Source organism: Chamaea fasciata, unplaced genomic scaffold (assembly GCF_029207755.1).
Source record: "Chamaea fasciata isolate MVZ Bird 193981 ecotype frontalis unplaced genomic scaffold, bChaFas1.0.hap1 SCAF_2, whole genome shotgun sequence".
In the NCBI taxonomy this organism is placed as follows: Eukaryota; Metazoa; Chordata; class Aves; order Passeriformes; family Sylviidae; genus Chamaea; species Chamaea fasciata.
The window spans coordinates 116,697,779-116,712,595 of NW_027094087.1; the positions used below are offsets into that span (position 1 = coordinate 116,697,779).

Genomic DNA, 14,817 nt, shown 5'->3' on the forward strand with positions numbered 1-14,817 from the left:
GGATTCTTTATCCCAGAGACACCAGTGAAAATGGTAAAACAGTCAGTGGAGAGTTTATTATCCACTGCTGTGGACTGGGGCGACTTATGAAATAAAATATGATGGCAGGAATAAAATATAGAGGCGTGTGAACATCTGCTCTCTGCTTTGGAGGCAGCACGCCGATTTTCTGAGGCTTGAGAATATTGTTCTGGGCAGTTCCCAGTCAGGATTGTCGGGGATAGAAATCCAAAATGGAAAACAAGTCTTTATAGTTGAAACCTGTTATGTCCTTGCAAATAAACAGCTTCCAGCCTGAAGAAGGAGCTCTGGGTGTATCCAAATTTTTTATTTACAAGGACTGAGGTTCCACCCACACGAGGAAATATTTTTTTCTTTCTTTTTCTTTATTTTCCAAGAGAATTTTGCCCTATCCCAGCTGTTCCACCTGCTCTGCAGGGCTCAGTGCTCCCCAGGGTGGGAAGTGCTGGGGCTGGCCGGGCTCTGGGAGGAGAGAAGAGGAGAGGAGAGGAGAGGAGAGGAGAGGAGAGGAGAGGAGAGGAGAGGAGAGGAGAGGAGAGGAGAGGAGAGGAGAGGAGAGGAGAGGAGAGGAGAGGAGAGGAGAGGAGAGGAGAGGAGAGGAGAGGAGAGGAGAGGAGAGGAGAGGAGAGGAGAGGAGAGGAGAGGAGAGGAGAGGAGAGGAGAGGAGAGGAGAGGAGAGGAGAGGAGAGGAGAGGAGAGGAGAGGAGAGGAGAGGAGAGGAGAGGAGAGGAGAGGAGAGGAGAGGAGAGGAGAGGAGAGGAGAGGAGAGGAGAGGAGAGGAGAGGAGAGGAGAGGAGAGGAGAGGAGAGGAGAGGAGAGGAGAGGAGAGGAGAGGAGAGGAGAGGAGAGGAGAGGAGAGGAGAGGAGAGGAGAGGAGAGGAGAGGAGAGGAGAGGAGAGGAGAGGAGAGGAGAGGAGAGGAGAGGAGAGGAGAGGAGAGGGCTGTTCCTGGTGTCTGTCAGACACACAAACACCTCTTAATGACAGTGACTCACACTCGACACAAAGATGAGCAACTCTTAATTCTGCAAGAAATGGTTCATTAGCATGAGCTGATTTTTTAATTGCTGTCATGAAAAGGGAGCTCATAAAAAAGCAGGAGAGTGTCTTTTTACGTGGGCCTGGAGTGCCAGGACAAGGGGCAAGAGCTTCAAACTGAGAACAGAGATTTAGGTGGGATCTTGGGCAGGAATTGTTCCCTGGCAGGGTGGGCAGGCCCTGGCACAGCTGTGGCTGCCCCTGGATCCCTGGCAGTGCCCAAGGCCAGGTTGGACACTGGGGACAGTGGGAGGTGTCCCTGCCATGGCACTGGGTGGCACTGGGTAGGATTTGAGGTCCCCCCCAACCCAAACCTTTCTGGGATTCTCTGTTGCCTCAAAAGAAGGCAGCAGGGTCTGTTTCCGGGTGTGCTGCACTCTCTCTTGGCACCGGGACTGGGAGGTTCAGTCGGGTCCATGGCAGAGTGAAAGGCTTGGCCCCCAAAGTCCATCAAATGCCACGGGAAATCCCTGTCTAAAATGAGAAAGACACGTCCTTAGCCGGCAGGACAGAGGATGTGGATTTGCATTGATTTGCTTTAACAGGTGACCCCAGGATCGCAGTGATATTCCATGTGCTGGATCGGCCTCTGTGGGGTCCCAGCGGGAACACCCTCCAGGCCATGCCCGTGCTCCCCTCCCTCTGGACCTGCAGGGATCATCCCTGCCAGCACCCCTGGAGGCTGCCTGGCCAGGGACGTGCTGTGCTGGCAGTGAGAGCACCGGCTGAATTTAAAGGGTTTATCGATTGGCAGGGTGGTGTTGCTCACTCCGTGCTCCACACGCCCCAGGAAATCGCTCCTTTCTTCTCCTCTAAGGCATCAACGTTCATGACAGGGCACACATCCCTCAGACAAACCCACAGCAAAACATCAGCCCGGGTTTGACACGCACCCACGAGGATTTATTGCCCTTTGTAGGCAGACAGCAGAGTTTCAGTGCAAATTAAACCCAAATGCAGGGTTTATGGAATCAGGATGGTTGGGGTTGGAAGGGTCTGTAGAGATCCCCTCTGACCTAATGCAACTCAAACGCTGGAAAGCAAACTGGGGTTTGTTTCTTTCCTCAGAACTCTGTGGAATCAGGGAATCCTGGCAAGAAGAAATGCGCAGGGTCTGTTTTACGGGGAAACAGTGAAATGCTGTAAGTGTGCTGGGTTTAAGTGTTGTAGGATCAGACTCCTTCTCCCTGGCAGCTTTCCTGACTGCTGGAGCCTCTGCACAGAAATTTTTCAAGGTCGAGAGCCAGTTGAAATCTGACATGTCTTGGAACTGAGAGAGTTGGGTTTGTTTTTAAATCTGGGATACGAAGCAAGGCAAGGAATCTCTCTCTGCTTTCTTGCTTTGCACTCCAGCACCCTCCTCATTTTCAAGGCACCGTTTTGGTCACAGTGTTCCCCGCCACGGGCAGGACTGCAGCAGCAATTCCCCTGCCTTTTGCCCGTTTATTCTGGGGGTGAAAGTGAGGCACGCCTTGAGCTGTGATCCCTGCACTGAGGCAGAGGGGGGTGAACCTGACGAGGTCTCGGATTGCAACCGAGGGTCTAGAAAATGAGACTTTTACCAGAAAAAAAACAAACCTTAATCCATTTAGCTTCTAAAATAAGGCTTGATACACCTTAGGCAAATCACTGAAGTCATTTTTGCTGCTCAGAATGAGAATAAATACCACTCAAAATGGGAATAAATACTGCCTCTGTCCGTCTGCCTTCACAAACTGGCAGGTCTGTGGGCTCTGCAAAGCCTCTGGGTGTCCCGTGGGGTGACTGTGTGGATGAATTTGGGCTGGAACATTAAGTTGCTGCTATTAAACGAGCCATAAAGTGATAACAAATTAAATACACGTTGCTGTAGAGAAAACAATGAGTTATACATGTGGCAGCCACTGGAAGCAGCCCTGGCTGAAGGCCTTGGAGGGCAGTGTCAGCCTGCGGATGTCTCACACCCAGGCTTGAACAGCAGGTCATCCTTTCACTGATAATTTCTTCCCAGAATAACAATGCCAGGTGTTACCTCCAAACAACAAGAAATGAAGCCGAGCTACTGAAAGAAAATCCTTGTGTTCCATCTCAGAATGGCATTAGATTTTTTATTTTTTTTTGTCTATTTTTAGAGAGAGTAACGTGCTCAGTCACATGGCTCACTGCATCAGGCTGCGCCCAGACTCCGGGCAGCTCTGCCCAGCTCTGTTCTGGGGGATGTGGCTCTGATGCCTCCAGTTGCTGTTCCAAACTGATGCCCAAGAGATTTTTAAGCTCCAGGAAAGCAGCTACTCTGGAGCAAGAGCGTTTTCAGGATTTGATAACAGCAATGTGCTCCAATGCCGTTCTGTGATGCTTTTGAGAATGATTTTTCACTGACATGTTTACTCAAAGTTAGGTCAAATGATACAGTCAAGGAGCAAAGACGCCCCATGAATGCTGAAGTGCAACACTTGGGTTTATTTCTGTATTACTCCTTTTGGAGATTGTTCAATGGTACGAATTTTAATGAAGAATAAACCTCCAAGATGAATTTCATTATACGTGTCATTCAGAAGAGCACGTTCATTCTGTGTCTTTCCACCCGAGTCCAGATTTCTCGTCACACCACAGTGGAACTCCACCTGCCTCCCCCTTGTAGGGGATTTACACGGGGAGTTCCAGGTGAATTTGAGGAAATTTTTTTTTTACTGTGCAGGTGAACCGCTGCCCAAGGAGGTTGTGGAGTCTCCATCTCTGGAGATGGTCAGAACCCACCTGGCTGTGAGGCTGTGATCCTGTGTGACCTGTTCTGGGTGAACCTGCTGGAGCAGGAGGGTCACATGGGCTGATCTCTGGAGGTCCCTTCCCACCCCAGGCACTCCACGAGTCTGGGACTCCGGGGTGTCACCCAAAGGTGACATACCTGGGGTGGGTTCTCACTTCTTTGATCACTCTCCTTCCATTGCCAATCAGAGATGCTGATTTTTGCCTTTATCTTGCATTTTGCACAAAGCTGGGGACAGTGATGGGAGGGTGCCGGGGGCTCTGTATTTCGTGGGGGCAGCAGACTTGGGGTCTTGCCTGAAAGAGCTGGAAGAGAATTTGGGGTGGGGAGCTTGCAGTCCCAATTAGGCGTGCACCATTTTCACCCTGGTTGTGTCAGCCGGCGGCTCTTGGGGCAGCTGAGCACCTTCACAGCCTTGTCCCTTACCTGCTGCATTCCCAGCCCGTGCACAGCGGGCTCCAGCAGGAGTTCAGGATGGGGACCTCGGGGGATGTTCTGGACAAAGAGCTGTGTGAGAGCCGGGAAAGCAGCAGGGACATGGAACAGAACAACACAGACACGGGAGCCAAAGGTGGGGAAAGCCTGGTGGAGGGCAGACCTGGAACAGATCCTGGGTGGTGCTGATGCCTAAAGTTTCATCTTTGGTGTATTTCAGGTTCTGCGGTGCCCAGGGGTGCAGCTCTGAGCTCACAGTCAGTGTCACTCAGCTCTGCACACAGCAGGGACACAAAACAAATCCTTCTCCTGCTGCACACCAAGGACAGCTGGGACAAGTGTTCAGGCCCCAAAGCACAAACAAGGGTGGGCTGAGGGGAGGAAACAAGAAGGATGGGACTGCATCACCTGCAGCTGGGACTGGACAATTCAACCCCAACGTGCAAATGGACCAAAACTTAGAAAAGTGTGAGACCTTGTGAGGGGCTGTCCATTTTGTGTCCATTTTGTGACCATTTTGTGACCATTTTGTGACCATTTTGGGTCCACCTTGGGTGCAGCCCTGGCCAGGCTCTTGTCCTGCCCAAGGTGTGTCCTTAAAGGCCTTTTAATAAATCTCTGCTTTATTCTCCAGCTCTGTCCAGTCTCTGCCCCAGCTCAGCCTTCCCAAGGCAGCAGTGGCAGGAGGATGAAGGCACAGGAGACGGGGATGAGGATCCAGGGAAAGGCACCACGAGGCCGTGGCAGATGTTGGCAGAGGTGTTGGCACAGCCCAGGCAGGTGACGCCCATGTGCCCACAGCAGGTGTGTGGGATGACGCTGTGCCTGCAGAACAGCCGCCACCACAGGGGGAAACACAGGGGAAATGATGCAGAAACTCCTCAGCAGAGCTGCCGGCTCTCTTCTGGCCATGGCTGAGAGGGTCAGCACTGCCCCACACCTCAGTGGGAAGCTGATGGCAACAAAGCAGTCAGAGGCCAGCAGGGTCACTGACACCGCCAGGCCGGGGAAGGGCAGGAAGAACATCTGGGGCAGGCAGGAATTGAGGGAAATCTCCCTGGCCCAGAACCAGAACCAGAACACAGGCAGCACCTTGGGCACTGCTGTGGAGGAGAGTGTGAGCTCAGTGCTGGCCAGCATGGACAGGGAGAGGCACAGGGGCTGGTGAGGCTGTGCTCCATCCATATGGGAACAGCAGGACCCCACAGCCAGGCAGGGCGGCCAGCAGCACAACGGGGTCGGATCCTAACCCTAACCCTGACCCTCACACTGACCCTGACCATGACCCTAACCCTAATCCTAACCCTAACCATGACCCTAACCATGACCCTAATCCTGACCCTAACCATGACCCTGACCCTGACCCTAATCCTGACCCTAACCATGACCCTGACCCTAATCCTGACCCTAACCATGACCCTAACCCTGACCCTAACCCTGACCCTAACCATGACCCTGACCATGACCCTAACCCTGACCCTAACCCTGACCCTAATCCTGACCCTGACCCTAACCATGACCATGACCCTAACCCTGACCCTAACCCTGACCCTAACCCTGACCCTAATCCTGACCCTGACCCTAACCATGACCCTGACCCAGACGTGCAGCCGTGCCTGGGACCCCAGTCAGGGTGGATGTGCCTGCTGTCAGCTGGGCAGACTGGACAGGGCCAGGTTCACCTGAAAGCCAAGGCAGAGGGTCCTTCAGAACGTTGTTTTAGGTGCTTGAGCTCTTCCAGCAGCCCAAATGCCTCGTGTCACCTGCTCTGCCCTACAGCCAGAGGTACAAACCCATTTACAAACCCCGTGGCCTGCCCAGTGCTGCAGGGTCTCCTTACACCCTGCTACAAGTAAAAACCAACGTCCAGTTCCTCCTCGCTTGATTTGAACACGTTTATACATTTTTCTTCCAAGTGCTTCCACTTCAAGCGGCGTGACTGGAGACAGAATCAGCTCCTGTTGCATGAACGCTGTGATGTTTCTGTGTTCAGGGAGCCCAGAGCAGCAGGAAAAGGTCGGGCAATGAGAGAGGAATGGTCAAGGGTTTGCAGGGATGGACAAGATGTCCTCAGGCCCCGAGAACGGGGAGTTCCAGGGCCCCTGGGCTCACACCGGGATACAGAACAAAATATACTCCAGGCTGGAAGTTGGCTGCCCATGTTCCTTGTCTCCAAATTTCTCTCTCCCTCCACTTTCAGCTCTGAGACCCAGTTCAATTTGCTTTGCAGCATTTTTCAGAGCAAACCTAGCAGAACTAAAATTTACCCAGGCAGTTGGAAAGAGCTTTGTGTCAGAGGAAAAACCTGTGTGAGGTGGAATTCTCCCTCCAGCCAAAGGAAGGGAGGTGCTGCTGCCCTGGAGAGGCCTGAAGAGCCCCAGAGGCTGAATCAGACCCAGAGCCACACGAATTAAGATGGGATGTGACTGTTTTCAGCAGCTTCTGCATTAACAGCCAAGTCCTAAAATCTCAAAACTCAAACCATAAGGAATCACCCATAACACAGGAGGAAGTGGTGTAAGTGCTGAAAAACTGTGATGTTGTTCTCGCCAAAATATTGACTCTGTGCATGAAAAAGCAACTCCATCTTCAACAACAGATTGGATTCCCTGTTCACATTCAACTGCATGTCTAAAACATCCTGAGCCAAGAAAGTGTCCAGGGAAACACAACACGACAGTGGATCATCTTTAAAAATAAAATTAATCAAAATAACACCTGATATAATAATAATAATAATAATAATAATAATAATAATAATAATAATAATAACTATTCTCTAATAATAACAACAAATTTTGTAATTTTCTAAAAGCAGTTCAGTATAAATATTGCATGAAACAAAAACAGATGTGAGGTGTTAACAGAAAGAAATCTTACTGGTGCTGGAAGCTGGCAGCTGTGCTGCCATGCCAACAGCTCGGCCTCTCTGGCTAAATGCAAATATTAAACTGCAAATAAACAGGACATCTCAGTGCACCCAGGAGCTCTGCACCAAAGGAGTCCCTCAGCTTTAGACCCCTTCTTCCAGAATCCATCAGACCCCTTCCTCCGTGATCTACCAGATCCTTTCCTCCCTGATCCATCCTCACTATAAAACTCATTAATACCCTTTTTAATGCAGCTCTACGGGTGCAGCTCGCACAGCTTTGCCCGAGCGGCTCCTCGGATTCTTCTTCCCTACAATCTTTTCATTTTCCTCTAAACTCAAAGCAATTACCTAAAACACAAACCCCGGGTGGTCCAGGCCAGCATCGCCCCCCGAGCATCGCCCCGTGCCTGGGGTCACTGCTGCTCCCGCTGCCCGCACCTGCAGCCCGGCAGTCCCCGCTGTCAGGGACACTTGCCCCGGGAAGGTTTTTCCCCGTTCATCGTTAACGGGGAATTCGGCAGCTCCGCGCCAGCCCCTCAGCGCCCCGGAGATCCCTCTGGCCCCAGATCCCCGGCACAACCAGCCCCCAGCTCCCGGCCTGGGGAGGAAGGGGGTCCCCGGCGGCGCTGCGGGCGGAGCGCGGGTCCCTCCGGGGATCCCAGCGGGGGGAGACTCCCCTTGTCCCCCTCGGCGGCTCCGGCTGCCCTGGGTGCTTCCCTCGGCTGCCCTGGGTGCTGCTCCACCTGCCCTGGGTGCTGCTCCACCTGCCCTGGGTGCTGCCCCCGCCCCTCCGGCCCCGGCTGGCCCCGCAAACCCGGAGGTGCCGCTTGCTGCAGGTGTCCCCCCCAGCCCTCCGTGTCCCCCCAGCCCTCCGTGTCCCCCCAGCCCTCCGTGTCCCCCCGCCCTCCGTGTCCCCTCAGCCCTCCGTGTCCCCCAGCCCTCCGTGTCCCCCAGCCCTCCGTGTCCCCCCAGCCCTCCGTGTCTCCCAGCCCTCCGTGCCCCCCCAACCCTCCGTGTCCCCCAGCCCTCCGTGTCCCCCCTGTCCTCAGTGTCCCCCAGCCCTCCGTGTCCCCCAGCCCTCCGTGTCCCCCAGCCCTCCGTGTCCCCTCAGCCCTCCGTGTCCCCTCAGCCCTCAGTGTCCCCCAGCCCTCCGTGTCCCCCAGCCCTCCGTGTCCCCCAGCCCTCCGTGTCCCCTCAGCCCTCAGTGTTCCCCCAGCCCTCCGTGTCCCCCCTGTCCTCAGTGTCCCCCAGCCCTCCGTGTCCCCCAGCCCTCCGTGTCCCCTCAGCCCTCAGTGTTCCCCCAGCCCTCCGTGTCCCCCCTGTCCTCAGTGTCCCCCAGCCCTCCGTGTCCCCCAGCCCTCCGTGTCCCCTCAGCCCTCAGTGTTCCCCCAGCCCTCCGTGTCCCCCCTGTCCTCAGTGTCCCCCAGCCCTCCGTGTCCCCCAGCCCTCCGTGTCCCCTCAGCGTTCCCCCAGCCCTCCGTGTCCCCCCTGTCCTCAGTGTCCCCCAGCCCTCCGTGTCCCCCAGCCCTCCGTGTCCCCCAGCCCTCCATGCCCCCCCAGCCCTCCGTGTCCCCCCTGTCCTCAGTGTCCCCCAGCCCTCCGTGTCCCCCAGCCCTCCGTGTCCCCTCAGCCCTCCGTGTCCCCCCATCCCACCGAGGGCCCCCTGTCCCCCGGACCCCACGGCAGTGACAGGACGGAGCCCAGGCCGTGGCAAGGCACAACCAGAGCTGGGGAGCCCAGGCAGGCGTGGGGAGCCCCCCAAACCATCCCGACACGGGAGCGCCGAGCCGCCGGGCGTGCACGGGATGCGCTCTGCGACAAACAGAGCCCGTCCCTATTAATAGCAACCCCTGATTTGAATAATTATTGTTATGCAGATCGCTCTTGGTGATTAATTGGGTAAGAGGAATTTGGAAGAGTTTCCCCGTGGGAATGCGAGAGGAGGTCTGTGGGCTCCGCTGCTCCAGGGGGTGGGAGGAAGAATTCGGGGGCCTCAGGAATTGAATCCAAATCCCCCAAATCCTCCTGGATTGATGGGAGCAGGGTGGCATCCCTGTCCACAGCAGGGCGCTGAAAGGTGACCCTTAGGGTGCCTCCCAAACCCAAACCGTCCTGTGATATGGTTCTGTCAATGCCTGGACCCTGCGCCCTGGGTCAGGGGTGACCACCCCTCCCTGCAGCCCCCAGGAATCTCTCCGTGCGTGGTGCTGGAACCCTCTGCAGGCCGGATTTCCTGCAGGCTGGGTCATTCCAGCACTGTCGAAGCTCCAGACACCGGCAGTGGGGCTGTCACCCCCAGCGGAGAAACACAGGCGGATTTTGGCCACAATAAAGCCAATAATTCCACAGGGGCAGTGGTGGTACCCAGCACCCCTGAACCCCCGAGGCAGGAGGGACACCCTGCTGAGTCTTGGTGTTGGGATTGCAGCTATCACAGGAACCACGGAACCACAGAATCGCAAAACCCTGGGCTGGAAGGGACCCTGAGGCTCATCTCTCTCCAACCTCCTGCCACCTCCCACTGTCCCAGGCTGCTCCAAGCCCCAGTGTCCAACCTGGCCTCGGGCACTGCCAGGGATCCAGGGGCAGCCACAGCTGCTCTGGGCACCCCGTGCCAGGGCCTGCCCACCCTGCCAGGGAGCGATTTGCTGACAACATCTGACCTCTTTTGGTGTAGAACCATTCCCTGTGTCCTATCCCTCTCTGCCTCTGTAAAAAGGCACTCTCCACTTGGACTGCTAATGGAAATAAACCCAAAACAGGGGGTGATGCTGTCTGTGTCGGACCCAGGGCTGGCGCAGGGGGCCCAGGGAGGTGCAGGATATCAGAGAGCAGTCAGTGTTCTCCAGGGGAACTGGGCAGAGGGTGTCTGCTGTCCTGGCCAGGCTGCAAACGTGTGCCTGGGATTGTCCAAGGCTGCTGCCTGTGCCAGGGAATGTGGGTGGGCGCTGCAGCCCAGCCATTGCACAAAGGAGCGGATGGAAAAGGTTGACCTCGTCTGTGGGGCAGAGGAGAACCACGGCATGGGAAATGTGGGCTCAGGGCACTCCAGCACCGCTTCCACCCGAGACAAGCACCTCGCTCAGTCACTTGCAATCTGCCGTGGCCAAGTCCCCTGAAAGCCCCCAGGGAGCTCCCTCTCTGCTCCAGGCCCTTCTCCCCTGGCAGACCTTCCCCCATCCTGCCAGGTTTGCTTCAGGGGTGTAAAACACCCTGGAACTTCACGGCCCAGGCAGCCTTTGGGTCCCCCTGGGGCTCTGCTGCCAGCCCTGCGTGCCCACACCTGGGCTCAGCCCCTCTCCTCTCACGGGCTCCCAGCAGTGGCAGATTTTGGCAGCATCCACGTTCAATTCCCTGTCCCCAGAGCAGACACCCTCCAGCACCGTCAGCAGAACAAATATTTACCCAGCTGAGGAAAAGAAAACCAAAAGGAGGCAAATACATCTCAGCAACCCCCGGTTCATTTCTTGTTTGTGAACTGCGTGGAAAGAAGTCTTCACAGTCCCCAGGTCACTGCTCAATTTCACCTGCAAAATCCACAAACCAGCGTTCACAGAGGGACCAGAAAAACCCAGGTGCAGAGCCAGAGCGCTCCGTTTGTTCAGGCTTCACTCACAACTTCCAGGATATTTGATGCTGATGTCAAATTTCTAAATTACAAAAGTTGTTTTTTTTTTTCATCAGAAATCTCCTGATCAGTTCACAGGGAGCCTGGCTGATACTTGTGGCTCGTGGCACAGACAGCTCCTGGAGGACGTGGCTGCTGTCTGTCCCCAGAGCCCCAGCTCGTGCCTGCGGCCCCAGAGCTGCTCTGCACTCTCTGTTTGGGCAGAGCCCCTGCCACACACACCCGGGACAGGACACCCTTGCCAGGTCGCTCCCTGTCCCCACCACTGACCCCGTGTCCCCCTCACTGCCACCAACAGCCCTGGGGACAGCAGTGGCAGTGTCCCCACCACCCCCCATTGCCGCTGGCTGGAGCCCTGGCTCCAGATCAATGAGAACCGATGGGATAAGGAGAAAGAGTTTTAAACTAAAATAGGGAAGGTTTAGATGGGATCCTGGGCAGGAATTGTTCCCTGGCAGGGTGGGCAGGCCCTGGCACAGCTGTGGCTGCCCCTGGATCCCTGGCAGTGCCCAAGGCCAGGTTGGACACTGGGGACAGTGGGAGGTGTCCCTGCCATGGCTGGGCTGGCACTGGAGGGTCTGTGAGGTCCCTCCCAACCCAAACCATTCCATGATTCTGGGAGGAATTTCTCACTGAGGAAGCAAACAAGTTGTTTCCTGACCTCTCAAGTTGGCACTGGGCGCTTCTTCCTGGCACCCAGTGCACCCACATGTCCACAAATGTCAATTAAACATTAATTAAAGCTAAAAAAAAAAAATCCATTTAAGCAGTGTTTCTCAAAACCCACATGGAATTGTTTTCTCTCTGAAATGGGTGTTTGTCAGTGCTCCTGGGGCTGATTTTCTGTTCACTCATGGAAGAGCCATAGCTGGTGATGCTCATACTAAGGTGCATGGAAGAGTCATGGATTCTGCTTCTGGGTGGTCTTGGAAAACCATGGAGTCCCCTCAGACTCTGATATTTTGGCTCAATGCAGATTTGCCCATCAGAAAGTGATCGCTGTTGTCCACGTGTCCCTACACCCCGTTCTGGGAGCTCTGAGCTGCCGCAAAGAAATGTTTGTCCATAAAACTTCCCTGCCAGCTGGTGCTCTCCTGCAGGTCACAGAGTCCTGTGTGAAAAGGAGAAGATTTAAGGGAAAAAGAGATCAAAACTGACCCTGGTGGCTGCTGGAAGGTCAATGCAGCAGGGCTGAAGCAGCCCAGGAGGATTGTAGAGACGCTGACGACTCAGATGTTCCCTGGGCTTTGGTGATCCTGGTGGGTCCCTTCCAGCTCAGAGATTCTTTGATTCTGAGAACTCTCCTTGCTTAGAAGAGCCCCTCCAGGGCTCAGAAACACCGTGGATTTTCACACGGCAAACATGCACAGAAGTAGAGCTGGGGGCCAAAGCAGGCGTGAGAACAGGACAGCTTCTCATTCCTTTAAAGATCTCTCCGAGAAAACAACTCCGTGCCCCAAAAACTTCCCCTTTCCACACAGGCATGGAGAAATAGGCATAGTAATTGCTGAGAAATCTACTGCTGTTCTCATGAGCCTCTCACAGCAGTTAATTATTCTCATTATTCAAAATAAGGGTTTTATTTCTAATCAGAGTAAGTCTGGCTTTGTTTTCCCTTCATTCCAATTCATCCTTCTCGACGACATTAAACAATCCTCAGCATCAGATGTTTTCTCTTGAGACTTCCATGATGAAGATGCCTCAACAGCTCTTTAAAAGTTAATGCTTTGTACCCTGTAGAGAACAAGAGTTTTCTCCAGCGCTGGAATAATGTCTGTTCTGTCTCCCTCCTCGCCACCTTTATTGTGTCTTTTCAAACACTGACCCCAAACCAGAGCTCAGGAGGGGCTTTGGACCAAGGATGGAGGGACAGGACACAGGGAATGGCTTCCCAGGGCCAGAGGGCAGGGCTGGGTGGGATCCTGGGCAGGAATTGTTCCCTGGCAGGGCGGGCAGGCCTGGCACAAGGTGCCCAGAGCAGCTGTGGCTGGCCCTGGATCCCTGGCAGTGCCCAAGGCCAGCTTGGACACTGGGGACAGTGGGAGGTGTCCCTGCCATGGCAGGAGTGGTGCTGGGTGGGATTTAAGGTCCCTCCCAAACCAAACCATTCCAGGATCCTAAGCCGGAGCATCCCCTGGATACCCCCCAGTCCTTGAGAGGCTGTACAGAAACAACCCCCGCCCAAGAGCCCAAGATCACAAACTGCTGATCTCTGGAATGGTTGGGGGCCCAGAGACGAGACCCCCCATGCCAAGGATGCCCAACAGGACACAGGTGACAGGAGCTGGGGCAGTGCCACTGCCAGCTGCCATTACAGCCTGTTCCTCGCACTCCCTGGGACTAAAAAAGGACAAACCTTCAGTGTCACAGGCCTTGAGCACACGTGGCACAGCCTGACCCACACCAGTGACTCACAGGCACAGAGCTGTGGGGCAGCCCGGGCTGTCAGGCCCCAGGGATGTCTCTGGGGTCCCACTGCTGTGCAATCAGTGCCAGCCAGGGTCTCAGCTGTGTCCCAGGATGGAGCACACGAGCTCTCCAGGAAACCTGCTCTGGTTCCTGCTCTGGGGCTGGAGATCAGACAGCCCAGGCCAGCCCCATCCCCTGCAAGGGACGTGGGGATGCACTCGAGGTGATCCCAGGGCACCCCCCCTCCTCCCCTCAACAGCAGAGCCTGTGTTCCTCTTCTCCCCTGCTCCGTTTGCCTCCCTCCGTCCCCACTCCGTTTCCAACTGTGAGCACTGACTGAAGAAACAGAAAATTCACACTTTTGCTCCTGTTGCATCTGGTGAATTTACCTTGACAGGAGGGAGCTGGGATTGCAGGCAGGTGTTCCTGACTCCTCCTTTGCCCTGAGGCAGAGAGAACTCCCCAGCTGCTGCTCACAGCCCAGAGATGTCCAAAACAAGGGTTTGCCCCTCAAAACAGGGGTTTGCTCTCCTTGACTCGCCAGGCCAAGGGAGGAGCTGGGGGCAGAAGGGTATTTAGGGCCATAAATGCTGCAATAGGTCTCACAGGAGAGCTCCCCACTTCCCATCCCAGCCAGGGGCAAGGCCACCCTGCTCAGCTCAAGGCAGCACCCAGGGCTCACCTGGAGTCACCTGACGGCCTCAGCAGGTGCTCAAGGAGCCTATCTGGATTTCCAGCAGTCCTGGGACCAAAGTCTCGTTTTTCTCACGACAGGATTTCTGTGATCACCCACCTTTGCCCCTTCACGACACCACAGAAATACCTGTAGGGTGCTTGGTTTCATTTTTGTTCAGAGGAGGCTGGGAAGCAGCCCAGCGTTGGGACAGTGCAGAGGTGTCCCCAGGGTCTGGGCAGTGCTGGGGACAGCAGCAGAGGCTGTCCTGGAGGCCAGCACCTCTCCAGCCCTGCTGGTGCCCCGGCGACTGGCAGCAGCATTTGGGAACCACCCAGGGGACAGCAGCCCTGTGCCGCCACCGTGGCCCCTCCCTGGCTGCAGGGACACGCCACGGCCCCCACACTGGGGCCAGGCATCCCCCAGGTGCCCCCACCCTCACCCTGAGCTCCCCTGGCCCCCCTCGCTGGGGCTGGGCCCCTCCTGGGAGGGTGACTGCACTCACCTCGATTAAATTAGTGTCTCTGCATCAGCTGGAAACCTCATTAGCAATGATTTTATCCTTGTGTTGACACGACCGATACCAATCCCATAACATCAGAGCCAGCATCTGGCCAGTCCCTGCAGGGCCTCTCCAGGAACATACAGAAAATGAGACCTGTATTGGAGCGAGGTTCTGCAGTTGGCCGAAGTCCACCAGCAGCTGCTTTATTATTATTTATTCATTTGTTTGTGTGACATAACGAGCTGTATATCACATATAATGAGCTGTGTATTCACAATGTTGCGAATGTAAAAAAATGCTCAGGTTGCATCAGCCCTTGGGGTAACTTTTTTCAGGCTTGGGGTAACTTTATCACCCCGTGTGGATGCATCAGAAAATGAAATTCCATGTCTCCACGGAAGCTGAATGCCCGAACAAGCACTGATTGCCGTTAATTGCATTCCCGCCCTTTTACACTTTATTGATCAAGTCTCATATTCACTCTGCCATTA

General features: G+C 55.2%; 1 protein-coding gene across 1 annotated transcript; it reads right to left on the reverse strand.

Moving 5' to 3' along the window:
* Positions 1-4,862: 4,862 nt before the first annotated feature.
* LOC136285785 (olfactory receptor 52H1-like) lies at positions 4,863-7,150 on the reverse strand. Its single transcript, XM_066177314.1, is given in 5 exon segments — positions 4,863-5,096; positions 5,098-5,408; positions 5,411-5,428; positions 5,431-5,484; positions 7,120-7,150. Coding segments are annotated over 5 exon segments (648 nt in total).
* Between the last annotated feature and the right edge of the window lie 7,667 nt (positions 7,151-14,817).